Source organism: Leopardus geoffroyi, chromosome C2 (genome assembly GCF_018350155.1).
Source record: "Leopardus geoffroyi isolate Oge1 chromosome C2, O.geoffroyi_Oge1_pat1.0, whole genome shotgun sequence".
In the NCBI taxonomy this organism is placed as follows: domain Eukaryota; kingdom Metazoa; phylum Chordata; class Mammalia; order Carnivora; family Felidae; genus Leopardus; species Leopardus geoffroyi.
The window spans coordinates 80605921-80633078 of NC_059333.1; the positions used below are offsets into that span (position 1 = coordinate 80605921).

The following is a 27158-nucleotide window of genomic DNA, read 5'->3' on the forward strand; positions in this document are numbered from 1 at the left end:
TGGTTCAGTCAGTTAAGCGATCGACTCTTGATTTCAGCTCAGGTCCTGACCTCACAGTTCGTGAGTTCCATCACCTAGTCCAGCTCTGTGCTGACAATGGGGAGTCTGCTTGGAATTCTCTCTCTCTGCTCCTCTCCTCCTCTCTCTCTCTCTCTCCTTCTCAAAATAAATGAACTTTAAAAATTAGACACAAGAAGAGATTAACAATAGTAACTAATAATAAAATAGAACACTTATAATATACTGCAATAAAATCACCTACATGTGGTCTCTCTTTCTCAAAGTATCTTTAAAATTTTTTTTAATGTTTATTAATTTTTGAGAGAGAGAGAGAGAGAGGGTGAACAGGGGAGGAGCAGAGAGAGAGGGAGACAGAATCTGGAGCAGGCTCCAGGCTCCGAGCTGCCAGCACAGAGCCCGACACGGGGCTCAAACTCACAAGCTGCGAGATCATGACCTGAGCTGAAGCTGGACGCCCAACCGACTGAGTCACCCAGGCGCCCCGATATAAGTCTTTCTCAAAATATCTTAACTGTACTGTACTCATCCTTCTTAGGATATGGAGATGATAAAATGCCTATGTGATGAGATGAAATGAGGAAAATGATGTAGGCACTGTGATGTAGCATTAGGTTATTGCTGACCTTTGGACAATATGTCAGAAGGAGGATCATCTTGCTTCTGAACTGGGTCTGACCAGGGGTAACTGAAACCACAAAAAATGAGGTCGTAGATAAAGCAGGATTACTGTAATCCAAAGATGCTGGTATAATTTCCCAGTATTGACTTAGGCTGTAGAAGACTCGGGCACACTTTCATCCATCCATCCATTCATTCATTCATTTTATTCGCCCATCACCTATTTTATACCAGGCTGTATACTAGGTCCTTTATATATATCATCTCTAATGCTCATGGGAGTCCTATAATTAGAGATCATACTCCCCACATAACAGATGAGGAAACTGGGGCTCAGAGAGACTTATCTGGTATTTCACAGCCAGTGAGTAGAAGAGTTGGGATTTGAACCCAAATATCCGTCGCTCCAGGGGCTGCATCTGAAGCAGCCCAGGGTGATGCAAGCAGAAAGGAAGCATGTACGGGGAGCTGTGGGATCTGGAGGCGTGATGAGCGCACCATAGCCTGGGAAGCTGTGAGCTGGGTGGTGGAAGATAAATAAGACAAGCAGACGAAGAATGGGGATGGTACGCGCAAGGGGGCCGAGGCATGGACAGGCGTGGCATGCTTTCAGAATGACATGCCAGGGCACAGCTGGCCCCGAGCTGAGGCTGGACCCGCAGATCAGCCCTAGATCAGAACGGGCTCGTCCACGATCCCAGGGACAGAGGCCTGATCCCACAGCCACAGTGAAGCCGCATGGTCGTGTGTGTTTTGGAAAATCAACTTCAGCAGCAAAGGGCTGAATGGTATCAAGTGGGGGACAGGGAGATTACTTAGGGTGCAATAACAATAGGCCAGATAAGAACGTGTAACGTAATTGACGGAAGAGAAGCGGATGACCTGACATATGAAGCAGAATAAAGAGGACTTAGGCAAGACGTTCATGAGCCGGGTTTGGGGTGTTTGAGCTCAAGGTCCTCGGGTCTTGCAGAGGAACAATCTATTAGAGGCCTGCTGTGGTGCATATTGACCATTTGGGTTTTGACTAGCCGTGGACATTCTGCCTCGCCATTGCCTCCGCCACTGGGGGTGTGTTCTGTGAGTTTTACTGGGTTTTCCTTGCCCCTGAAGCAATTTTTTTTAACAGTCCGTTATCTCTGATTCCTACAGCTGGAAATAAGTTGCAGGGTTTTGATCCTTTCATCGGAACACTTACCCAAGGGGGGAAAATGTTTTGCTTACTCTTTCTTAATTCCAAACTGCGTACCTTGACCGATTTTGTCGAATCTATTCGAGGTCCTGCAAGATCCCATCCTGGAGCATAAGTCTCCTCCCAACATTACCACGTCACTGTTACTCACTTTTGACAAAACTGAATCCAGAGTCCAAGATCCTTAAATGAAGCTGAGTTGAAGGAAGGACATCCACTTTTACCTAATCATGAAACTTAAGTTTTCAACAGTAACGCGATACGTGTCAGAGTCACGACTAGGGGACTTTCTAGGAGAGCTGGATACTGTTAACAAACCTTCAGAAGAGCACAGCTAGAAGAAACCTTAGGAATCATGGAGTTACCATCTCCCAGTTGAATAGACTGGGTAGGCAAGCCCAGAGCAGGGAAGAGTACCCACAACACGTCAGCGGCAGAGATCTGCCAACAATGTCGTCTCCTGGCTGCGGACTTAGTTAAGTGGTGAGGACCTGTGTCCATGAACGTAAGTAGATCCATTCATGTCTTTCAGGTGGCTCCTTCTCTGTCACGCTCTGTGCCTCTCCTTGTTGAAAGCTTCGGCCCACACCGTGGAGCTTAACAATATGTTTGGTCAGATCCAGTCACCTGGCTATCCAGACTCCTATCCGAGTGATTCAGAGGTGACTTGGAATATCACTGTCCCAGAGGGATTTCGGATCAAGCTTTACTTCATGCACTTCAACTTGGAGTCCTCCTACCTTTGTGAATATGACTATGTGAAGGTGAGACCCCCTGATATTCCCTCACTGCGCCAGGTTCTCTACTGGGAGTCAGAGAAGAATTAAACACTGTGTTTTCCCTCCCAGGGTAGCAGTCCAGTGAGGAAGGCACACAAAGTTACAACATGATGAATGAAGGTTGGGGTGATATGCTAGGTGCAGGCTGAGTGGGAGATCTAGAAAGGACCACAAGGGAAACTGAGGCAGGCAAGGTGTAACTCAGCCAAACGTAACCTCCCCTGTTTTCTTTCTGTTCTCAAAGTCCTTAATGTTTCCACTAACCTCTGCTCCAAGGTCACCTTTACAAGCAGCGAGAAAAAGGCAGAGACCCCAGAGTAAGCATAACCAGACTGACACACAGCCATAATCATGTCCAAAGCTGAGGCATTTGAAAGCCTTGCCTACTTCCCTAAGTAATGATCAGGTACTTGGGAAGGCTGGGTATACAGTAGCAGACAGTGGGCGGTGAGGTCAGGTTGGATTGGGGTGAGATTCTGAAGGGTCTTGAATGTGACGCTGAGAAGTTTAGGTTTTCTCTGCGAAGGGTGTGGGCAACGTTGGGGGGTCAGAATCAGAAGTGCATGTAAAGATCATGTGGAAGAGGAACAGGAAATGATTACAGCATCCAAGCAATATTGCCTCAACTTTAGAGGGACCCCACAAACATTTCCATGGATGGGAAGCTGTTCTCTGAAAGTAGGGCTGAGAAAGGTTGGAGTACGTCTGGGAGATCAAGTTTATTAAGGTTGTATCTGGCTCAAAAAGATGTGGAGACCTACTAATCTACTTTCTAAGCTCTCTCTGGCTTTCTGGAAAAGTTCTCACCAAATCATTCCAGAGTAGATTTTATATATTTTCAGTCTTATTGTAGTCTCTGTTTTCTACAGCCAGGAATTCAACAAGAGTTAACCTTGTATTAACCAGAATTTTTGACAACAGCAAAGCAGTGAGTTTACAATGTACATTGATACTTGAAATCTCATTCAATCTTTAAAAAAATTCTATAAGACAGGCACTTCACAGGCAAAGAAACAAACCCAAGAAGGTGAAGCGGTGGGTCAATTTACAAACCCATGTCTTGTGACTTTCATTTCCATGTTCTTTTGGCTACACCAAACGAACGGCTCTCAGGTCACACTCCACTGGGCCCCAGGATACTGCAGGGGCTTATAAGACCACTGTGGGGGTAGAGGAGGCTGATAAGTGGAACTATGAATCTCCACCCTGTTTAAATTTATTTTAAATGTTGTGTATTGCTTATTTTATACATTGGGTCTCCACCAACTATCTCATTTACGGCAAGGTTTCTAAGATTAAAAACTTTCCCAAATTGGTGGTCTACGACAGAGTGTCTTAGCTTCAGCGCTGTGGATATTTTGAGCCAGATCATTCTTTGCTGAGGAAAACCGTTTTGCGAATTATAGGATTGTTAGCAGCATCCCTGGTTTCTACTCACTAGATGCCAATAGCACTCCCCCTCCAGTTGTGACAACCAAAAACACCTCTGGAAGTTGCCTATATCTCCAGAGGGACAGCATCTCCTAGTTTGAGAACCACTGCTTATTGTGATGCCGCCCCTCTGTGAATGTCCTATGCTAGGGACTATGAGAATTTAAAGATACAAAAGATCTGGTCCCTCACAGAGAGACGTGAGCCTAGAAGAGTGGCCATTGCATAAGATGGAAAAGAATAGTGACAATAAAAGATTGACAGATCAAGAATGAGAAGAGGTAGATCTGGATGCTCTAGGAGATGATGTGGGTTGGCAATCTAGACTGACATATAGTTTCCCTAAATTAATTAAAAATGGAGCCAACTGGTCAGAGTCACAGGGATCCAGCAAGCAGTATTGAGCAAGACTTGAAGCGTTCATCATCCTAAATTGAAATTTCTGACAAATACCTTAGTTATGTCTTCCAGGATGTAATCTAGCCTCTGCCATAGCCAGACTCCAGGAGAAGATGCGTTATGGGTAGGGGACATTAGGTTGGCAGACTCTTCCAGGCCATTCCCCCAACTAATGCTGGTCATAAAACCATGGCATCCTCAAATATTTGGATTAGAAAGTGGTCTTAACCAGAAGGAAAATGACGAAACATTGGCTTAATACAACAGTAGGTTCCATAGGTTTAAACAAGGTTAGATGTGAACTTCCTAACTGCTTTCTTCTTATTTTCAAACATGTCAACCATCTAGAATTTTTTTGCAGTGGAAAAAAAAAAAAACTTGCTTTTGCTAGTAGCTGAGGCCTTAAGACTGTGGAAATTACAGAATTTTTTTCGTTAGCTGTAACAATGACTTACTTTCATTATCCACCCCCCTTCCTCCACCCGGAGAATTGACTCTCAATTCATATACACTGAGCAATCATTTCTCACCAGTTTTCCTCTTGTTCAGACAGATGCCAAGCTTGACCTTGTTAGGACTCCTTTATAGAGATAATAAACACACAGCAGAGGATTTAACTCATTCCTTTGTCCCAAATAAATGGAGTCTCCTGGCAAGGCAGATTAAGGAGCTGACATCAGCTGCATTTTGTAATGGGAAAAAAACGACAAGGCACTTTTCCAGTCCAACAATAGAACCCAAAGACCTCTTCTGACACTGAATTAAGGACCCTGGAGTATTCTACCCAAAGCTTGACCTTTCTAGCTGAAGAATACTTGGGAAACTAATTGATAGTTTCTATCAGGGACTGTGAGACACCTTCAAGAAAGTCCAGGCAGACGGAGGTAGGTCCTCTGGAAGGGCAGCATGGTCCTAGATGCTTGCCCGGGATCCAGGAAACGCCTGGTCTAGTCCCCAGTCTGCCACTGACTCCTGAATGAAGGAAACGTTATAGCACTCTCTCCACTCCAGAATAAGACTGTGACCCCTGGGCATAGCAAGGAAGCAGTCTGCTACCCGAAGTGCCCCACAGTCCTTGCGTCTCTGGTTCAGACACCTTTTCCCAATTCGAAAAGGGATTCATGTAGTGGGCAGGGAGGGCAAGATGTATCTCTCTTCTTGTGCTGACTGCCTTCCAGAATGTTATCCCGGGCATCAGCATTAGCCTCCCTACGGAGGTTCCAACGGCCACGGGACCTGAGCAGGCCTCCCCTCGCAGGACGTTGCACCCTCGTTGGCTGGTAACTCATGCTAACATAGCAACACGCTCTGTGCCCCTGCCCACAGGCACCTGGCGGAGTTCCTGTCTGGAGTCATGAACTCCCAGAACGTCAAGTTGCCTCGGCCCTCAGGAGACTCAGTTAATCCCCCACTGTTGTTGTTATTATTGATTTTCAAACATTTCTGCCCCATGAAAGTTTTCATCTAACAAATTTCTGGGAGGCGAGATAGAGAAAACAGAAGAGTGGCCGGCGGGTGGAAGGTGGCTCTGAAGCTCACTCATCCTCCTGGGGCACCCTGAAGGTCAGCATTTATGACTTGAATACTGCTTTAGTCCCCACCGGACAGAAGAGGAGCCTGGGAGCTCCAAATTCTGGCACAAGGCTAGTACTCTGGCCCCTGAACTTCCAAACCCAGAAGCCTTCCACATACAGTTGAAATCCATTCACTTCTAACTGCCCCCCTCCCTCTGCCCTCCAGAAAAGGTGCCTTTCCTGGCTATGAATGAGAGGGAAGCTCCTTCCCTTCCATCTGAATAAAGCAGGAACATGCCATGTCACTCCTGGGTAAGTCAACATTCCTCTCCAAAGTTCTATTTTCTCATCTGTTCCACGATGGGGTGACATGAGATGATCCCTAAAGTCTCTTAAATTCCTACACTCTAACCCTAATGCTCCTCACCAGAACTTTCCAGATGACCCCACCAAACCCTCACTGTCCTAGTTAGGATAATGCCAGAAAATGGTAATCATATGTTACAACATCCACTTCTCCAAGTTCTGTGGCCATAAGCATTCCAATGAGAGCCTACCGTCCGCGGGGGATGTCATTTAGAGAAAACTTGTAAACACCCCATGCCACCACTGTCCTTTCCCAAGCAACTTTAAATATCCCTGATGTCCCTTTGGTGGGACATTATCCCCTATTTTGAGGCTTTTACACTCTGTGACTGAATTCCCCTGGCAGGCCTAGAAGTAGATTTAAAGCACCCTCGAGCTCACAGGGACCCTTGCTGGCCCAGCCTACACTCACAGACGCAGACTGTCCTTCCCACCCAGGCCCATCAGGGTGACAATAATGGAACTGCTGACTCCATAGTTCAGAGGCTTGAAGAAGAAGAGCGGGACCCCAAGGCTGTGGTCCGGATGCTCTCATTTTATGAAAATTCCTCTCTGGCCTGATTTCCCGCAGTCCTTGGTCTTCGAGGCGTGTGCACATCTGCACGACAGCATCTGCTTCCTTGGAATGTGGCTGCAATGTGTGGATTCCTGCAGTGCACAGATGAGGCAGATGAGTCACAGCTGGTTAGCACTGCAGGCACGGGACACAGCACGGACGCTGGCTGTGGTAGAGTCAGAAGGGTTGGACTCTTGGGGTCATTCTCCACTCACTAGCCTTGGGCAAGTGACTATTTCTAGAGGGGATTCAACTTCCTCTTCTCTCATACAAGGGAAGTTGAAACAGACGGTCTCCAAAGCCACCCCGGCCCGGATATTCTATGCATCTAAGACCTCAGAAATCATGGTTCAACTCCACGACCAGACCAGCATGACCGAAGCCTAGGGAAGGGGCCATTCGTTGGCCAGGGCCACACTGAGAATTTGTATCTCAAGACTCTCAGTCTTTTCTTCTTTAAAAAAAAAAAAAAAAAAAAAAAAATTGGGGCCTGGGTGGCTCAGTCGGTTAAGCGTCCGACTTCGGCTCAGGTCATGATCTCACGGTCCGTGAGTTCGAGCCCCGCGTCGGGCTCTGTGCTGACAGCTCAGAGCCTGGAGCCTGTTTCAGATTCTGTGTCTCCCTCTCTCTCTGCCCCTCCCCTGTTCATGCTCTGTCTCTCTCTGTCTCAAAAAATAAATAAACGTTAAAAAAAAAAAAATTAACAGTGAAGTCCCACCGGGTGGGTGCTTAGGTTTTTAACATAATGTAAATGTAAGTAAGTGCCATGAAGGCCAACATTGTCTCTAGTCAATCCTATTTGGTCTCTTCAGTACAATAGAGCACAGAAGAACCTTTTGTCCCAGGAATACAGCAAATTAGGTCCTTTGGTTGGGCATCAGATGAAGTGGTGACTTGTGCCTAGAGAAGGTCCCCGGAGCCACGGTCACTGAAAAAGGTCCTGAGAAACCAGAACCCCCAAGGGAACACCAAAGTCACACACCCTATCTTCAAGTTCACTTCGCAACATCTGTTCACTGGAAAAAGAGACAATAACAACCTACATTTGGTTTCTATTCTCTCTCTTTTTCTCACTGAGTACATATAGCTCAGTTGGCATCTGCCAGATGCTCCTGTGACGTCTCACCAGTGTTCTCCTGTTAACCCTCTGTCCTCGACGCGCTCGGCGTTTCCTCCGTTCTTCCCACTGTTGGCATCTCCATTCCAATTCTTATTCCTCTCACCACGTCTACTGCAATTGCTTCCTAAACGTCTAGCAGCTGTCAGTCTTTCCCCATCCAGTCCACCCTCTGCCTGTGTCCAGAGGTATCTTTTTTTTAAAACAATTTGTTTAGTGTTTATTTGTTTTTGAGAGAGACAGAGACAGAGTGCGAGTGGGGGAGGGGCAGAGAGAGAGGAAGACACAGAATCGGAAGCAGGCTCCGGGCTCCGAGCTGTCCTCACAGAACCTGACACAGGGCTCGAACTCACGAACCAGGAGATCATGACCCGAGCCGAAGGTGGACGCTCAACTGACTGAGCCACCCAGACGCCCTCAGAGAGATCTTCTTAAAACACCTCTTTGACTGTGACACTCTCTAGTCTTTCAGTGACTCCCTATGGCCTATGGAATACAGTCCAAGAATCCCATTGAAAACCTACTGTAAGCAGGACACTGCACCAAAGACAGGGCGCACGAAGATGAGTGAGACAGTAGCTGCTCCAGTTTCATAGCGTGTCACGAGACAAATATCTAATTAATACATCAAAGCTGTGCAAGTAACACAAAGGGGGTGAGGCAGTATACAAGTCGGGGAGCAGTCATTTCCGGGTGTTCAGGAAAGGCTGGGGAATAGGAATAATACTAAATAACAATAAATAGGAATTCACAGCGCAACTCCCTAAGCTTCTCGATCTCCCTAAGCACTGGTTTTATCGCTGGTACAACAACAACCAAAAGAAGTTTATCATGACATGGTACCTTCCTGGAAGGTGGTGGGAGGGTTTAAACGAAATGTTGGCTGGAAGTAGAATTCATAGCGCAAGGGGCAAGCATGCTCAGTGGTTCCGAGATCAGGCTTTAGAGCCAGTCAGACGGCGGGGGCGGGGGCGGGAGAGGGGGGAGGGGGAGGGAGTCCTGCCTCCACCCACCTCTTACTGCAAAATGGGGGATAATATAATGCCTACCTCATGAGCTTATCGCAAATGCCAAACGAGGCAGAATTTTTAATGACATCTGTCCAACACGTATGGAATTCACTCAGTAATGTTGTCATAGTGGTAACGATGGCAACTGTGTGCATAATAAAGTGCCTGCTGGTATCGCCAGGTGCTGCATGAGCATCGTGTTTCTCATCCACTCTGACCGTACCAGTAACTGGCTACCTATGACCTTGCTCGTGCCCCTCGGTTTCTTCAGGCAACTTATGGGGAAATATTTCGAAAGGACTGGTCAGATGCGAGAGGTCATTTCTCCTGTGTGTTTACCTTTCAGTCACACACATTTGTGTGTTACCTTTCAGTTACCTTTCAGTAACACACATTTGTTCCCCGTGTATTGCCGCATTTGATTCTTGGGGGAAGAGCCGGGATCATTACACCTACTTTACAGAAAAAGAAATCATGCAAAGAACCCAGGTGGACTTGTCCAGTCTTTACAGAAAGCCAGTTTCTCAGGCCCTGGTCTGCTTACCCCCAAGTCATAATTTTGTCTCTCCATTTAGTGGTTCTGTTAGAACAGGCTTTGTCCTAGAAGAGACCTTTTGGTATGCTTCCTGGCTATGTATTACTCCTAAGGCAACCCTGCCCGTCAGGGTAAATTAGTAAAATTTGGTAAAACAGAAGGACTTTGAGGGGTCTCATATTGTCTTGAATCTGTTAAAGAACTTTCTCGTTTATCCTCACTTGGAGACGACATCTATTTTACAAAGCTGTCAGGAAATGGAGACTGAGCTGCGAGGGATGAGGGCTTGATTTATCTGTGTGTGGTACACAAGCCCTAACAGTGAACTCCAGGTCGTTTCACTAGACCATCAGCGCTGGCACCTTAAGGCCCATGTCTAGGTTTGTTTCCAGCAGCGAGCACGGTCTCAGGCAGAGCAGGAAAAGGCCTATGTGTCCCATTAGTGAGCATAAGGAAAGGGCCCTGGCCTAGAAGGCAGCCACTGACTCCTGCTGAGATGCTGGACGAGTGAGCTCCCTGCACTGGGCCTCAGTTTCCCCATCTGCCCAGTAGGGAAGAGGACTTGTGGGCATCTCCAAGCCCTCCCAGTTCTGACGGCCTACAGCTCTCAGTCCAGTGCTCCCTTCTCCAGGCCTCATAGGGTCAGTCTGCATCCTGCTGTGGAATGGCGAGATAAGTCCCTCCCATGGCCCTGCTCCAAGCCCGAATCCCCTGACCCCCGGGCTCCTAATTTCTGTGCAGTGCTCTGTGTTTACTCAGAACATGCCCTCGACCTTCAGGCTGTGGCTGACCCCAGCTACCGCAGCAGCTCTGCTAATTCTCTGGGAGTGGACAGGCGGCCTTGGCCTCTGAAGGAAACGAGAGGAGGGGAGATGTTTCTCATGAATCTCGGTTGTAGTCCCTGGGGGTATTCTTCCACTCCTGAGATAGTGGGTTCTAATGCTAGGGACACAGAACCCAGGAAGTGGAAATGAGCTTCAGAAAAGTGTGACAAACGCTCATTTTATGCAGGAAGGGCAAACAGCGTAGGCTCTGGGGGATGGAAAACAGAAGGAAGGTCCCGATGCCGGGGCAGGGCACACAGGCACACTCAGATGGGTGTGAAGCAGGGGTGCTCTGGGGTGCCGGGGCACCTGGTGCACGAATCTGCATGCCTGTGTGTGCGCAGACCGATCTCTGCTCCACCTCGGTGAACAGCAGAGCTTGAATCTACTTTGGTGTGCTCAAAGAGGGAAAACTAGTTACTAGAGCTTGGGGTACAGCAATAATTAAAACATATAGGAATCCCTGCCCGCAGGGTGCTTATATTGCCCTGGGGGAGACAGATAAGACACACCAAACATAATCCATAGATAAATTATACAGGGCGTAGTAAGGCGATAGGCAGAGACACGCAATGCAGCGGGATAAAGAGGGGTCACGGTGAGGCAGGGCAAGGGTTGTGATTTAAACGCGTTGGTCAGGGGGCGCCTGGGCAGCTCAGTTGGTTAAGTGTCACTGTGGATTTCAGCTCAGGTCATGATCTCATGGTTCGTGAGTTCGAGCCCCGCATTGGGTTCACCGCGTAGAGCCTGCTTGGGATCTCTGTCCCCCTCTCTCCCTGCCCCTCCCCCACTCGCTCACACACACTCTCTCCCTCAAAAATAAATACACGCTTTTTAAAAATACAAAATTAGGGGCGCCTGGGTGGCGCAGTCGGTTAAGCGTCCGACTTCAGCCAGGTCACGATCTTGCGGTCTGTGAGTTCGAGCCCCGCGTCGGGCTCTGGGCTGATGGCTCAGAGCCTGGAGCCTGTTTCCGATTCTGTGTCTCCCTCTCTCTCTGCCCCTCCCCCGTTCATGCTCTGTCTCTCTCTGTCCCAAAAATAAATAAACGTTGAAAAAAAAAATTTAAAAATACAAAATTAAAATAAATAAACACGTCGGTCAGGGTAGTCCTCATCGACAGGGTGACCCTTGAGCAAAGACTTGGAGAAGTTGAGGAAGTTAGCCATGTGGCTTGCTGGGGAAAAGCCTTCCACCCAGAGGGAACAGCCAGGGCGCAGACCCTGAAGGGGGCAGGTGGCCCGTGTGTCTGAAGAATAGCAAGGAAAGCAGTGTGACTGGAGCAGGAGGTACAGGGATGAGAAATGGAGACAGACAGGTGCAGGAAGGGAGCCGGGAAGGACGGCCAGATCACCAGGCGGCTGGGAAATAGGGTCCCTGCTCAGCGCCCACAGCAATGACAGACTTTACAAGCTGTTTTCATGCCAGTGTTTCATGACCTCTCAACTCCTAGAGGACACTATTAACATCCTGCCCCCACCTTGGATGCTTGTGAACACTGAGGCCTGATGACAGAGGTGTGCTTGTCAATGATTAACAAGTGGCTCTGGACTTGGGGGTAGGTGGGGAGGGCGGGTAGAAGAGATGCTCAGAATTCACACACCGTTCACCATTCAGGTGCCCTAGACACTCATTACCTCCAGGGCATAGGTAACCAGTTAAATACTGACAATGGGAGGTGATGAGCTTCTGTATAAGTTGTCTCCAATATAATTTAATTAATTGCAACTTTCCGAAACGGAATTGTTAACGATGGCTGTGTTTTAACAACCGGCTGCAAAATCTCCGAAAAGTTGACTCTTTGCACTTATAAACTGGTGGCAGCCAGCTCTGCCACCCTACTGTCTGGGGAGGTTAGGGTGACACATGCCATGAGAGGCAGGGCGGGCACCCAGGTCCTTTGGTCCTTGTTCCTGTGCTCTGCAGGAGTTTTCCCGTGAAGATCTGAGGATGTTCATGAGGGCCGCGGCTGGACAGGGTCCTTGGCAGGAGCAGAAGAATATGCCAGCTCACACATTCCTGGGAACTCTGCCTGGGGACCCTGGCCTGTGGCAGGCCCCTTCGCTGCGCTCAGCCCTTAATCACGGCTTACACCCCCAGCCTGACTGTGACATACCTTGAGCCAGGCTGCCTCTGCTGCAGAACACAACCCTGCTGTGTTTTCTTGCCCTTGGACTGTTTTCGGGCTCCAAACAGTTTGAGGCCCAGCCCCCCCCCCCCACCCTCCACCCCTTGTCTCTGAGGGGATTTGCATGTGAATGAGCCTGGCTCTGAAGTTCCAGAAGGCACGGGGTGGGGAGTCTTTCACAAGCTGGAGAGAGTGAATCCTTCCTGGCCCTCCTGCCCAGCCCCGGTTCCCAGACTCTCCCGCCTACCCCCTCTCTACCCCGCTCCTGCTGGGACAGTGGGCATTGCCAGTTTCCCACCTGCGGGACGCCCCGCTTCCCAGGCTCTTAGAGCCCCTCCCTGCCAGCCCTCTTTTTCTCCCCATGCTCCTGCTGCCTGGAGACCATCCCCTTTTCTGTCCAGAGCCCTTCTTGCAAAAGGGCAATCTTTCCGGGAGCAGTGGGAGTCTTGGACTCCGAGGACCCGCCAGCCATGGCTCAGGCCCCCACGCCGTTAATGGTGTCTACCATTTCCATGGACACAATACCTTCTTAGGGGCTTACCCAGCTCTGTTAGGAGCTTTTTACTGTGATGAACACATAAGTAAGAACACCGTACTGGGACTATGGGACACACCCCTGCCGTTACCAGGCCATGTGGCTTTGAAGGGGTTACTCCGTTTCCCTGAGCCTCACTTTCCCCACGTAAGAAAGAGAAGAGATAAACTTGGTAGCCTTTCATATCCTTTCTATCTCTGACCTTCTGTGGTTCTCTGATTCCAGTGACTGGACCAGGGCTGGAAGTCAGGATATCAGGATTTTGTCTCAGGTCTGCTACTCCTAGGCTGTGTTCCCTTGGGGACTCATGTGACCTCTCTGGGCTCAGAATCACAATGTGTGCCTGAAGTGCATTCCTTGCAAGAGAGCCAGCAGAAGCAAATATAATAAAGAAGGTGAAAATACCTGTCAGCTGGAAGTTCCACACAGAGGAGGGAAATGACTGTTACCAGTGCTATTATTATTATTATTATTATTATTACCTTATGGCCAAATGACTTGGCTGAAACCCAAGCATCAACCTCCAGCCCCTCTCGGGCAAGGCCAACTTGAGCCTTAGACCCACCAGCTGTGCTATTTTACTTCCATGGCTTTCAAGAGCTTCCAGAATGCAATACACAAAACACACTCATACGGACACACACACCTCCTTTCTTCTCTAGTCCCAGGCTCTTGTCTGGAATCCAGTACCTGTAATTTGCTCCTTCTCGTGATCTTTAACTGAAATCTGGGCAAGTGTGTAAAGTAGAAGACTGAGCTGTCGAGCCTTGGCCCAGTCCCTGGAGGTGATAGACTTACTGAGAGGGCGGCTTCAGGAGCACAGAGCACTCTCTTGCGAGTCAGAAGTCCTACCCCAGGGCTGCCAGTGAATCTCCAACCTAAATTCCCACATCTAGAGCAATCCTTTGTTTTTTTGTTTTTGTTTTTGTTTTTTAAATATGATTTATCATCAAATTGGCTACCATACAGTGTGTAAAGTGTGCTCTTGGTCTTTGGGGTAGATTTCCGTGGTTCATCGCTTACATACAACACCCAATGCTCATCCCAACAAGTGACCTCTTCAATGCCCATCAGCCATTTTCCCCTCTGCCCACCCCCCATCCACCCTCAGTTTGTTCTCTGTATTTAAGAGTCTTTTGTGGGTTGACTCCCTCGCTCTCTGTTTGAAACTATTTATTCCCCTTCCCTTCCCCCATGGAATAGAACAGTCCTTTGAAACACAGGGAAGTGAGGAGATTCCTGGACTTATATTCCCTTGCGGGATGGAAACTTTGAGAGTTCCCTCACATTCCTCTGTGAAATCAGTGTAATATCCTCTGTCTGTCACCCACCTCCCGGGATTGCCAGGAGACGCCTCGAGTGCAGAGGGCCAAAGGAACTTAAGATAGATGCCACCTGCCACATGAAGTGGCCGGGCTGTGAGGGGTCTCAAGGTGCCCCTCCCTCTCCATCGGCCTGGGCTCTGGGGTCCTCACAGGATGAGAAGTCTGTGCTGATGGCTTCAGTGAGATCGGGAATGAAGGTGTGAAATTGGAAACCAGAGGGGATAATGGGGACAGTTCCAGTCTCTCCCTCTTCTTCAAACAGTGAAATTACCCATGCCCACCCAGCAGGGAGTGCAGAAGGGGGTCATCTTGGATGACCGGATCTCAGCAGTCTTGTTCTTCTCACTGATATCCTGAGAGCTGACTAGATTCCAGGTGCCCTTCTAAGTGTTCTACGCGTATTAACTCATGTCACTTTCACAACAGTCCTGTGATATTAACGCTATTGCTGTCACCATTTCCCAGATGAGAAAACCTGTATACGGAGCATAGCCGTTTCCTAGGGCTGCCATCACAAAGCACCACAAACTAGGTGGCTTATAACAGGAATGTATTGTCTCACAGCTCTGGAGGCTTCAAGTTTGAAATCAAGGTGTTAGCAAAGCCACTCTTCCTCTGAACGCTCTAGGGAAGAATCCTTCCTTGCCCCTTCTGGCTTTTTGGTGGTTGACTGCAATCCCTGGCATTCCCTGTGTGTGGCAGAATGTCTCCAATCTCGGCCTCTGCCTTCACACTTGACTCTGTGTGTGTCTCTGTGAACAAACGTCCCCCTTATAAGGACACCAGTCTTTGAATCATGGGTCTACCCTAAGCCAGTATGAGGTCATCTTACCTTGACTACATCTGCAAAGACCTACTTCCGGATAAGGTCGAATCAAATCCAAGGGTTAAGACTTGAATATATCTTATGGGGGAGGGGGGCCACAATTCACCTACAACACAGGGAGTTTGAATGATTTTCCCAGCATCTAATAACTGGTGAAGACTCATGTGCAACTCATATAAAGATGAGGTCCCACATGATCCAGTGTCAGTAAGGGATTACATTAAAAAAAAAAAAGAAGAAGAAGAAGAAGAAGAAAGGAAAAATTTTGGTAGCGTCTGGGTGACTCAATTGGTTAAGCACCCAACTCTTGATTTCGGCTCGGGTCATGATCTCATGATTCATGGGATTGAGCCCCACATTGGGCTCTGTGCTGACAGCACAGAGCCTGCTTGGGATTCTCTGTCCCCCTCTCTCTGCCCCTCCCCTGCTAGAGCTCACTCTCTCCCTCTCTAAGTAAACAAACACTTTATATATATATATATATATATATATATATATATATATATATGTGTGTGTGTGTGTGTGTGTGTGTAGAGAGAGAGAGAGAGAGAGAGAGAAATTTAAAAAGTGAAAGCAATTCACAACTAAACTCACTTTCTTGAAAAACCAAACCCAAACAGAGATGCTTTTACTATACTCTTATACGCCCCCCACCTTGCTTTCTCTCTCTCAATCTGTCTCTCTCTCCCCCTTCTATTTCTTCCCCCAGTCTCCAAGAACTCCACACCAAAGAACTCTTCTGTCTCCCCTCCTCCATCCACTTACACACCATCCACTGACTCCCCCTTGGACTTCATGATCACAAAAACCATTCATGCACCGCCATATGTGAATTTTAGTTATTCTGAGTTTCTTGATTGTTTTATCAGAGTTCTACTTCTTACCATATTATCTGTGTGGAATTAAAGCAAAGAGCCTCACCTCTTTTTCAGCCCTGTTGGGACCCAAGGGCTAGAAGAAACATTAGGAGGTGACAGAGTGGGGAGGAGTCACCATACCAGAGATTTGGGTGGTTATGAGACACAGAGGGACTGCAAACCAACCCTGAACTTCCAGGCTGGGTTAGTTGTTGCCGCTCTTGTGTGTTCCGTGTTTGTTGACCTAAACTGACCAATTTTATGCCACTGGTAGAATGAGAAGGAAGTCGCTTTGGGCCCAGGTTTCTTTTTAAAATACTTTTAAAATATAGAAACAGAAGAAAGAAAAATTACCTGCAGTTCAACTAGCCATTGTTAACAGTTTGCTCTAATTCTTTCTCTTTTTTTTTTTTTTAATTTTTTTTTCAACGTTTATTTATTTTTGGGACAGAGAGAGACAGAGCATGAACGGGGGAGGGGCAGAGAGAGAGGGAGACACAGAATCGGAAACAGGCTCCAGGCTCTGAGCCATCAGCCCAGAGCCTGACGCGGGGCTCGAACTCCCGGACTGCGAGATCGTGACCTGGCTGAAGTCGGACACTTAACCGACTGCACCACCCAGGCGCCCCAAATTCTTTCTCTTTTTTATTTTCAATGCATTTCTTCGACATAATGCATTGTGGTAATTACGCCATGTATATGTTTAATATGCGTAATATAACCTACTAAGAAAGTTTCCAGATCATTGCAAATTCTTCATTAATGTGATAATTAATGCCTAATACTTATTAAGTTAAGGCTCATTTAGACTGTTTCCCCTAGAATTGGGTATTTACCATTTTTTTTTTTTAGTTTTCTATTATTATACATGACTGCTGTAAACATCTTTGTCACAAAAGGTTTTTCCACATTTAGGATATCTTCCCCTAAGTTTTATTCCCAGATAGGAGGCCAAGCAAGAACTTTGTAGGTGGAGGATAATCCAAACAGCCTCATCTGTCTTAGAAGGCAGTGAGTTTCTCATCTTTGCAGTTGATCTCAAGAAGGCGGCATGATTTTTTGATAGGGGTGTGATAGGGAGATAAGGAGTCAGGCCAAGTAGCTTTCAAGTCCCCAAGAACCTATGAGATGGTGATTCTCCAAGTATCACTTCATAAATGTCACTCTTTCCCTTTGTCCCAAATTGCTTCCTACTCCCCATAGCATATCTATTCCTGTGCAACAAACCGCTGTGAAACTTAGTAGCTAAAACAACATCCATTTTACTTGCTCAGATCCTTTGGTCAGAAGTCTGGGCTAGGCTCACAGGATGGTCTTTGGCTGGATTTGCCTGAGGTCATTCGAGTAGCTCTAGTCATTTAGAAGCTTAACTGAAGCTGGAAGGTCCAAGATGACCTTCCAGATGGTGGTAGCTGTCAGCTGGCTGGTCTAGAGACCTCAATTGGGATAATTCCTCTCTGGCCTGTGTGACCTTTGCTTCTCCAGTAGGCGTGACAGGGCTTCCTCACATGGAGGCACACAGGGAAAGAGCTACAAGGCCCCCTGATGCCCGCAAGAGCCACAGGGCCCCTTGGAAGTGGCACACCAGCTCCACATGTCACATGCCTTTTGTCAAGGCAAGTCACAAGGCTTGCACACTGAAGGACTACTCCTTCCAGAAGCGCCTTGCCACGTACAGCTAGAAACACATACTGACGCTTTCAACACTGTCCAGAGATCTCCTTAGCAGATCCACAAGTGCACTGTGTACATTTTTCTGCCATCTACATTGCCACGGGCAGGTTGTACCAATTGTCTCACCACTACGTGACGCAGGTTGTCTTTGTCAAGCTCCCCCCGTGGCGGTTTGCTCATTGCTCTTCTAACCTCTACTTGCTAGCCAGTCCCAAAACCCAAGCCAAGGGTCCTGTTTGCTACAGCCCCGTACTTCTGAAGCCGGTGCCTGTATCAGCCAGAGTTCAGTGAGGAAAGCAGAGTGAGAAATTGCTCTGTGAGCAATGAGACGTAAGAGCGATTTGGGGCCTCAGAAATCACATGACTAGAGGAGAAGCTGGGAAAGTGAAAGCAGGACTGGGGAGCCAGAGGACCACGGGCACTAATCAGCGCTCCTGAAAACCAGACGTGGGTGGAGATGTTGGCACCTGCAGGGGAATGTGAGAATCCAAGACCTTCTCGGAAGCCAAAGTAGGCCCATGAAGGGGGGCCCACGGGGAGAGGTCTGCGAGAAGCTGTTGACTCTGAACACCTCTGAACCACCCACAGAGGTGGAAGCTGTTCAGAGTGGGTGGTGGGTCTGAGCCACTGTTGGTCAGCAGAGCCAGTAGTTGGAAAGAAGCGCTGACTGCAGAGTGGAGGAGAGTGAGGGCAAGTGGGAACCCACTGGGCGCATCTATGTCTGTTCATTCTCCGTAGCTGATCACAAAACAGCCTTCAGAGAGTAAGGACTGTTGTGTTCTAAACTCACACAAGCCTCTCTTTTGGCCCCCTCTACCCTGGAGCTATACAGAAAGGGAGATTCTGAGGAATATCGTTCCCAGATTAACTAAATTGACCGCAGAATAATCCAGCACATTTCCTGAATATCTGCCTAATTAAAATATCTGCTGGCCTTAGTTTTGCCAAGGTTTGTGCTGTTTCTACTAAGTTGAAAATTCATAGAAAACAGACCCTGGCTTCTCTTCCTTAGATCTCTCTTCCCAGCTCCCTGTCATCAACACCTTTCCTATGGCAGGTGGTGATGGGAAAGGAGGGATGGTGGAGACTCTGAATACCCCCGGGACTTCACTATTCCCTTAGCCTAGAAGCTCCTCCTGCTTTCCCCAACTCTACCTACTATTTCTACCTCCCTAATTCCTATTCATCTTTCAGGCCTCAATTCAAAGAACATTTTGTTCTTCCTAAATGTTTTATGATTCCCCTCAGCTGGATGGAATTTGTTTCCTTCTTTAAACCCCTGGGGCTTCCTATCTTTCATTGCTATAACTATGCCCTGACAGTTCCTGAACACATACCCATTTGAGTTACTTATCTTACTCTCCTACTAAATTTCACATTCCCAGAGGCAGGGGACTTGCTCATTAAGCTCATGCAACAAATAAGTAATTTTTGGCATCCTCCACATTACAGTCCAGACAGAATTTGGTACATAAATATTTTTTGAATTGAGTTGAAAGAAAACAAATTGAGGACATGCATCCATGTGTTGGGGCCCTAAATAACAATAGCCTGAAAGGATATGGTTGCCATAATAAGAAATAGAAAAATGAAGAGTCTGTGATCCCTGGCCAGATGGTTCTCTATTATTATGAATTTTGTGTCTTCATTTGATAAGGTACTTCCCACCATCATGTTCACATGATGACCCTAGAAATGGGACAGTCCGAACAGAAGCCAGGGCTCAATCTTTTGCTTGTGCTCAGAGGTAAATGATTTTTGTAGAATTTTACAATTCTTAGCAGGGGCTGCAAATATTAACCAAGGTCAGTGACCCTTCTGTTTAGGTTATGACTGGAGCTGTCACTGAGCCACATCCTCTCTGGGAGACAGTCCATGCCCCCAAGATAAAGTTTCAAGAGGCCCTCGAGCCAGAAAAGTTGCTTGGCAAAGTGCCTATGTCTTTTGTCATGTACTCTCTGGGCTGGTGGGTTCCTTTCTCCAGGGTCAGAATAGTTCCAAAAGCAAAAGTGCTATCAGGAAATGCTCATGGTTATCTGACTACTCCTGAGCAAGTCACTGGCCCACTCTGGACCTCAGGTTCCTCTAGAAGGAGGGGGATTGAAATAGCTCTTACAGGTCCTTGTCTCCCAGCTCTGATATTCCAGGACTCTATTCTGAGCGGCAGGCTGAATTCCCAGGCTTCCAGAGCCTTCTATCCCCTGTTCCTAAAGATATAGATGGCTGAGATTTTCCCATGGGCCTCAGCCAGAACATGCTTACCTGTTGTCTGGAATAGTGTGGCTCTGCACATGATGACTGTTTATCTGCCATCATGAAAATGTCGTTTATCCTGCAAGTTATGAAGGAGTTTGTTATCACAGACCCTCATTATGTCTCCCCGTGATCCAAGTTATCCCTGGTTGATTTCACTTGAAAGTGTCCATGCCCCAGGCACTATAGGATCCAAGAGACTTTGGGGGATACCAAAGTACAAGCAGGAAGCTGCTGAGTCTGGAAGTGTTAATGCTCAAGTCATATGACTATTCGTTAACTAACTGACTTTGTATGGCATGGTTATAGACCATAAACAAGTTCAAGTTCACCAAGTTCTTCAGCAGAAAACAATTGGTGTCTTGAAAATTCTGCTCACCATCCTCCAGTTGGCCTATTGAATGTGTGGGTGTAATGACTTGTTAGAATACTAGTATATCACAATTAGAAGAGAACATATAGCTCAGCTAGTTCAAACCCCTGTTTTATCAGGTGGATAACTGAGAGTAGAGAGGAGGCAGCCCTGTGACCGTTTGTGGTAGAGTCAGGAATAGAGCTCAGGACCTTCAACTGCCAGGTCAGGATATCTTATATTATCAATATTAGAACTCAGAGTTAGAGGTCACCAAGATAGGGTCCTCCAGTTCACGCCTTTCCTAGGCCTTCACTCTGGTTTCCATTTTACAACATATTTCAGTTAATAAACTGATTTTTAAAAAGACACAAAATAAAACACTACATAAAGGAGACCTAAGAATTGCAAAGGCATTATAGTCCAGGAATGTTCGATGCAGGGCATGCAACATCAAACAACTCAATATCCCCAAGATGACTGACATTCATAATAATGTCCTTGGGTCACCAAGAAAGGGTTAGCATGTTTCACCTATGAAAGCAGGGATTTGTATAAAGCACTTTAAAAAGCATTACACTAAATAATAATAATGATGATGATGCTGATGATGGTTATTATTAATAATTATGGTCAGGTAAAACTTCGGCTATCTGGAAAACTCAGATAACCAAAATAACAAATAAGCCATGGTGGTCAAGGAAGTGACTGTGTACAGATAGGTACATTCTACAGTAACAAGGCTGGTGTGAGTTTGGCTAGTATCTGCAGAGAAGAGGAATAAACAGCAAAGCCATGATCTCATCTTCTGTTTACACTTCAATTCCCAAAGTTAGTGATTAATTGTCCTTGTGTTTTGTTGCCAGGGCAAATTGTTTTTCTTTAAAACTCCCACTTATCTTAAATAAATAAATCATTAGTTTCAAAACAGAAGTGTCAAATGTCAAGATACTTCTGACATACTAGGCTAATGAACAAAACAATGAATGCATTAGAAGCTACTAGAGGTACGCAGAGCCTTTGAGAACTTTCCCTTAATGACTTTAAAAGGCATCAGAATCATTCTTGGTAAGAGATTTTCTCACGCATTTTGGCTAAAATGTCAATCTAGAGGTTGCAAACACAAATACAGCCTCAAAAGAATCGAGTCAGTGTAAATGATAGAGTGATATGTAGGCCAAGTATTCATAGTCAAATAAACATACCAACCAGCTACCGTATTGTACTTCCCAAACCAAACTCACACAAAATCAGCTTTAGGCACCCAATTTAGGCTCTCCGCTGGGGTCTCTGAATTTACACAGGGTCTCTGGCTCCTCCAAGGAAGGGAATTCTTTTAGCAAACGGGTAATTTTTGCATCTGAGTCTTAACACAAACACAAATGTTTCAGGGATGATTCCAGTCATTTCTGAATTATTAAGACTACCTACTAAATATGGTTCTAATTATATAATTACCCTGTTCAAAAGTTTCCAGTGTCTTTTCTTTACTCAGAATTAAGAGTCACATAGTGTTCTTATGGTATTCAAAGTCAGTCATAATCTCGTTTCAACCTTTCCTACGACTTTATGTTCCCATAGACTCCCTGGCTTCTTGTTCTCAGAAAGAGCCTCACACTTTAGTTCTTGGTAACAAACATTTGTTGGGTAATTGCTAGGCGCCAGGTCCTGCTCCATGAACTAAAAACACATCTACAAAGAAAACAAAGTCTCGTTCTCCTGTAGTTTCCGTTCTGATGGGATCTTTCATCTTCTGAGTGCCAGTGCGTTCCCAGTGACTGCGTTCCCGTTAAAGCACTTGTCGCACCGTATAACAGCTCTGTCTGTGTTTTCATCAGTCTGAATGTTGGCTCCCCAGGCACAGCTCCCATGCTTTACTCAGTGGCAGGCACACACTGCATGCTCAGTGAATGCCTCGGAGTTCGTTTCTCGTCTTTGGAAATGTGGTCAGTTTCTGTTGCATATGGAATCCATCTGTGAGGTTATCTAAGTCTGAGTTCTAATAGTGAGTTAGTTTTGACAGATGAGTCATTTTTTTGTCCATAGGATGACAAATGTCAAGCTACTTCTGATGGACCTAAACAAAGGAATGAGGCAGTGACTATGCAGCCACATGGACTTAACCCGCACTGTGTCTTTCCTCAAGTCCCAGAGTCCCAAATCCTCTTTCTCTGGGTTTCCCAGGCTGCCTGGTCTGTTCATGGGCAGCCCCTCCCTCTTTTCGTTTAGAGACCAGCAGGGAAGCTAATTTTGGAAGCTACTCATCTTGTTCCCTTCCTCTTTGATCCCAAAGGTAGAAACCGAAGAGCAGGTGCTGGCAACCTTCTGTGGCAGGGAGACCACAGACACGGAGCAGACCCCTGGCCAGGAAGTAGTGTTCTCCCCCGGCTCCTTCATGTCCATCACTTTCCGGTCAGATTTCTCCAATGAGGAGCGATTCACGGGTTTTGATGCCCACTACATGGCTGTAGGTAAGTTGGAGAAATGGGTGGCTCACCCCAGGTCTCCCCTTCTCTCTAAAGATTAAAAGTACCTCATGCTCGTTTCTTTACAATGAACACCTACATACTCACCATAGAGATTCTGCCATTAATATCTTCCTGCATTTGCTTTATCACATATCTACCCATCTATCCATCCTCAATCTAGCTATTAATCCCCTCTTTTTGATGAATTTCAAAGTAAGTTGCAGACAGACAGTGGTACACTTTTTCCTAAATAATTACCCGTGCATTTCATTTTGCTGAAGTTCAATATCTCTTCACAATTTTCCTTCTTTCAAAGTAAAATGTACATTCAGTGAAATGCATAAGCCTTCAGTACATTTGTTGAGTTTCAAAAATTTTATATTGTATGTAACCCAAGCCCCTAACAAGATGTTGAGCTTTACCATTAACCCAGAAAGTTCCTTTATGCTCTTTCTCAGTCACAGTCTGGTCCCATCTACCTTAGAGGTGACAACTGTTCTGATTTTTTTTTCCACTATAGATGAGTTTTGCCTCTTCTTAAACTCCATATAAATGAACGTACACAAAATAAATTTTGGAAGTGAGGATTCTTTACTCAGAATAAAGTTTTTGAGTTTCAATCATGTTGCAATGCATCAGTAACTTGCTCCTTTCCTGGCAGAGTAATTTTCCATTGTATGAATATAATACTGTCTGTTTATCAATTCTTTCATTGGTAGACACCTGCACTCTATCCTTTTTTTGACTCTCACTAATAAAGTTTCTATGCACTCTTGTACAACTCTTTTTGTAAACATATGTTTTCACTTCTGTTGGGTAAATAGGTAGGAGTAGCATTGTTGGGTCATAGGGCAGGTGTATATTTAATTTTATAAGAAATTACCAGGCCTTTCCCAAAGTGTTTTTGTACTATTTTATATTCCTTCACCAATGTACAAGAGTTTGATGTCAATTTTTTAATTTCTAAAATTTAAAATTCTGATGGGGTATGTAGCAGTACCTCATTATGGTTTTGATTTACATTTCCCTGGTGACTAGTGATGTTCAGCATCCTTTCATGTGCCTGTTGGCCATTCTTTTAGCTTTTAGGGGGAAATGTATGATCAAAATTTTTTTGATGTGTATCTATTTGTTTTGAAAGAGAAAGAGTGTGGGAGTGGTGTAGGGACAGAGAGAGAGGAGAGAGATAATCCGAAGTAGGCTTCCAAGCTGACAGCATGGAGCCCAATGTGGGGCTTGATCTCACGACCATGAGATCGTGACCTGAGCTGAAATCAAGAGTTGGGTGCTTAACCGACTGAGCCACCCAGGTGCCCTTGCATGATCAAATTTTTAAATTGGGTTGAGAACATGTGTTTCTTTAATGTCTACGTTCCCACTGCCCAGGGAAGTGGGATATATATAGAGAGAGAGGGGCTGCATGGACTAGAAAGAAAGAATGGGTTCTGGAGCTACCCTACCTGGGTGTGAATACTGACTCCACCATTTATCATCTCTATGACTTGGAGTAAGTTCTTTAAAGGCCCCAACTGTCTGTTTCATCATCTGTGGAAAGGGGATGGTAAGAGTTCTACCTGCTATTATCACAACTCTTACGGGGTAGTGGCACCCGTGAGAGGCAGCTCGCCTGGCCTCGAACCTGGCTTTCGACGGTCTTGGATAAGTTGCCTCCATTCTCTGAGTTCCAGTTGCCTCATTTGTAAATGGAGACAACGGCTACTTTGGGGCTTTATGCAAGGCTAACACAGGGAGTGGCCCATACTGTGTGCTCTGTACATGGCTGTTGTCTTCATCGTCCCACATGGACTGACTGACCAAAAGGCTCTACCTGCCCTGCAGATGTAGACGAGTGCACTGAGCGGGAGGATGAGGAGCTGTCCTGCGACCACTACTGCCATAACTACATCGGTGGCTACTACTGTTCCTGCCGCTTTGGCTACCTCCTCCACACAGACAACAGGACCTGCCGAGGTGGGGCCCAAGGATGACTCCGTATATCACCACTTTGTGCCATGTTTCTCAATAAGATTAGGGGAGGCTCAGAGGCAGAACAGATACGGAGTAGAAACAAGTAAAAATGAAGCCAGAGAGCTCTGCCTCAGATACCCTATGCCTGAAGATGCTGAGATGCCCGCCAGCCGGGAAGTCTGCGTTCAGGTTCTCAAAGGACCACATTTGTGAAGCCTCTAGGCCATCTTTCTTCCTGGACAGCAGGAACTTCTGCTCTCCTACTGTAGGTAACTGGCCTGGCCCCAGTTATGGGAAAAGCTGGGTTCCCAGTCCTTTATCTCTCAGCCATGCACCCGGCCTCACCCAGCCGTTCCTTTACCTCTTCACTCCCCTGGCCTCACAAGTTCCTCTGTGATCGAGAGAACCTCAGTCCAGAGAAAAGATGAGGAAGGAGAGAGGCAAAGACAGAGACAGTGAGGAATATGCCCCATTCCTTCCATCTCTGGTTTCCTGTCTTAATCAACACGCTCACCCTGCTGCCACCTCCGGGCAGGGCGAGGATGGAGAAATGGAAGACTTCAGCCACTTTCCATGAGGGCCTCCCTGACTAGTGGGGTTATCAGCACAGAAGCAAGTGGTGAAATGTAGCAAATGCTGTGGGCTCAGCACAAGTGACCTAAGTCTGCACGGCACTGTGAGCAGACATGTCCCAGAGATGGTGGCCCTTGACAGAGTGGGAAGAAGAAGGAAAAGGAGAGTGCTCCAGGCAGAGAGAACAAATGTTCAGAGTCCTGGTAGAACTTGGCATGTTTGAGGCATTGCCATCAGATCAGTATGGCTGCAGGGTAAAGATCTGTGTTTTAGGAGGGTCACTTGGAAGCTGAGTGGGGGATCACTGGAGCAGAGCAAGGCTGGAAATGAGACTTCTTTTCCTTCCTCCTTAAAAAACTTTTATTTTCTTCTGAATAAAACCCCCATGTGATCCATCAGTATAAAGGAGGCACATACAGGAGTTTTCTTCAAGAGGGCTGTATTTTCCTTGGTTTTTATTCAGTAGGTATTTATTGAGTATCTACTACATACTAAGTCCGGTGGGGACTAAGAATGAGCAAGGCTTCTCAGTCTTTGTTTTCATTTTCTCCTCTGCCTCCAGGAGCCTTTTAAAACATTATCTTCTTAATTTCTCCTACCCATGAAATTTTAATAACACAGATAATACTGTATGTATGTTTATATACTGTATGTCCCGTTTGTGTATTATGCATAAAAAGAGTAGCCCTGCCTAAAAAAAAAAAAAAAAAAAAAAAAGCCTCCATGGGCTAAATGCCACCCCCCAGAGAGTGCTTGGGGTAAGAAATGAAAAGAGGTGGGAATTCAAGAGGCCTCATCCTAACCATACTCTGCAGCTCATAGCTATAGGACTTTAGGTTAGCCATGCCCCCTCTCTGAGCCACAATTTTCTCATATTCAAATGAGCAGAATAAACAAGGGCTTAGAAAGGATTGACATCCCAGATCTGGGAGGGGTCAGCCCAAGGACAAAGGTTCAGTGGCAGATAAAGGGCCTTGGCAGGGCTAAGCCATGGCCAGGATCCCAGGACACTGGATCCTTGGTTGCAGCTACAGTGGCGAACAAAGCAGAATCCCTGAGCTCAGGGAACTTACAGTCTACTGGGGGCAAGAAAATCCCCCAACAAATATATTGCATAATGTCAAGCAGTGGTCAGCCGCATGAGGAGAAACAGAACAAGGTCAGGGGCCAGAGAGTACGGATATGTGTGAGTGTCCCGTGTTGGATGAGGGATCAGGAAGGCTTTGAACAGAGACCTAATGGAGTTCTGGGCTGAGGGGAGAGCAGACAAAGGAGGTCTAGAGGTTTCCCCCCACCAGTCTATCTCAAAACTTTTCCTTCTCAGACCCCCTCTGCCCCACACCAATACCAGAGAAGCTGATGAGGTTTATCACACTCACTGCCTTTGAGTCTTGACTCTGAATATTATGAGGTGTGTGACCTTGGATACATCACTTCTCCCTGAATTTCAGTCTACCCATCCATAACATGGGGCTAATGATGCCTTCCCATTGCCTCTCAGGACCAGTGGGAAAGTCATACAGTAACCGATGAGAAAGGGGTTGTTGTGGCCATGGCTGTAGTGTGCCACTTTGCTCTGGTATGTTTCCCACAGTGGAGTGCAGTGATAACCTCTTTACCCAGAGGACCGGCGTGATCACCAGCCCCGACTTCCCCAACCCTTATCCTAAGAGCTCGGAATGTTTCTACACGATAGAGCTAGAGGAGGGTTTCATGGTCAGCCTCCAGTTTGAGGACATTTTCGACATTGAGGATCACCCTGAGGTGCCCTGCCCCTATGACTACATCAAGGTAAGCCTACAATGGACATTTGCCCTGGCCATGCTGGGAAATCTTG

General features: G+C 46.6%; 1 protein-coding gene across 6 annotated transcripts in view; it reads left to right on the top strand.

The window, feature by feature from the left end:
- MASP1 (MBL associated serine protease 1) overlaps positions 1-27158 on the top strand; it is a 61286-nt gene that overhangs the window by 4644 nt on the left and 29484 nt on the right. For 4 of the 6 annotated variants that reach the window (XM_045502631.1, XM_045502632.1, XM_045502634.1 and 1 more), the window contains exons 2-5: positions 2364-2595; positions 22606-22783; positions 24620-24751; positions 26916-27112. In XM_045502631.1, the coding sequence (XP_045358587.1) occupies positions 2364-2595; positions 22606-22783; positions 24620-24751; positions 26916-27112 (739 nt within the window). Of the gene's footprint in view, positions 1-2363; positions 2596-6180; positions 6267-22605; positions 22784-24619; positions 24752-26915; positions 27113-27158 lie in introns of those variants that run through there. The other 2 variants (XM_045502633.1, XM_045502635.1) reach the window with 2 other exon arrangements.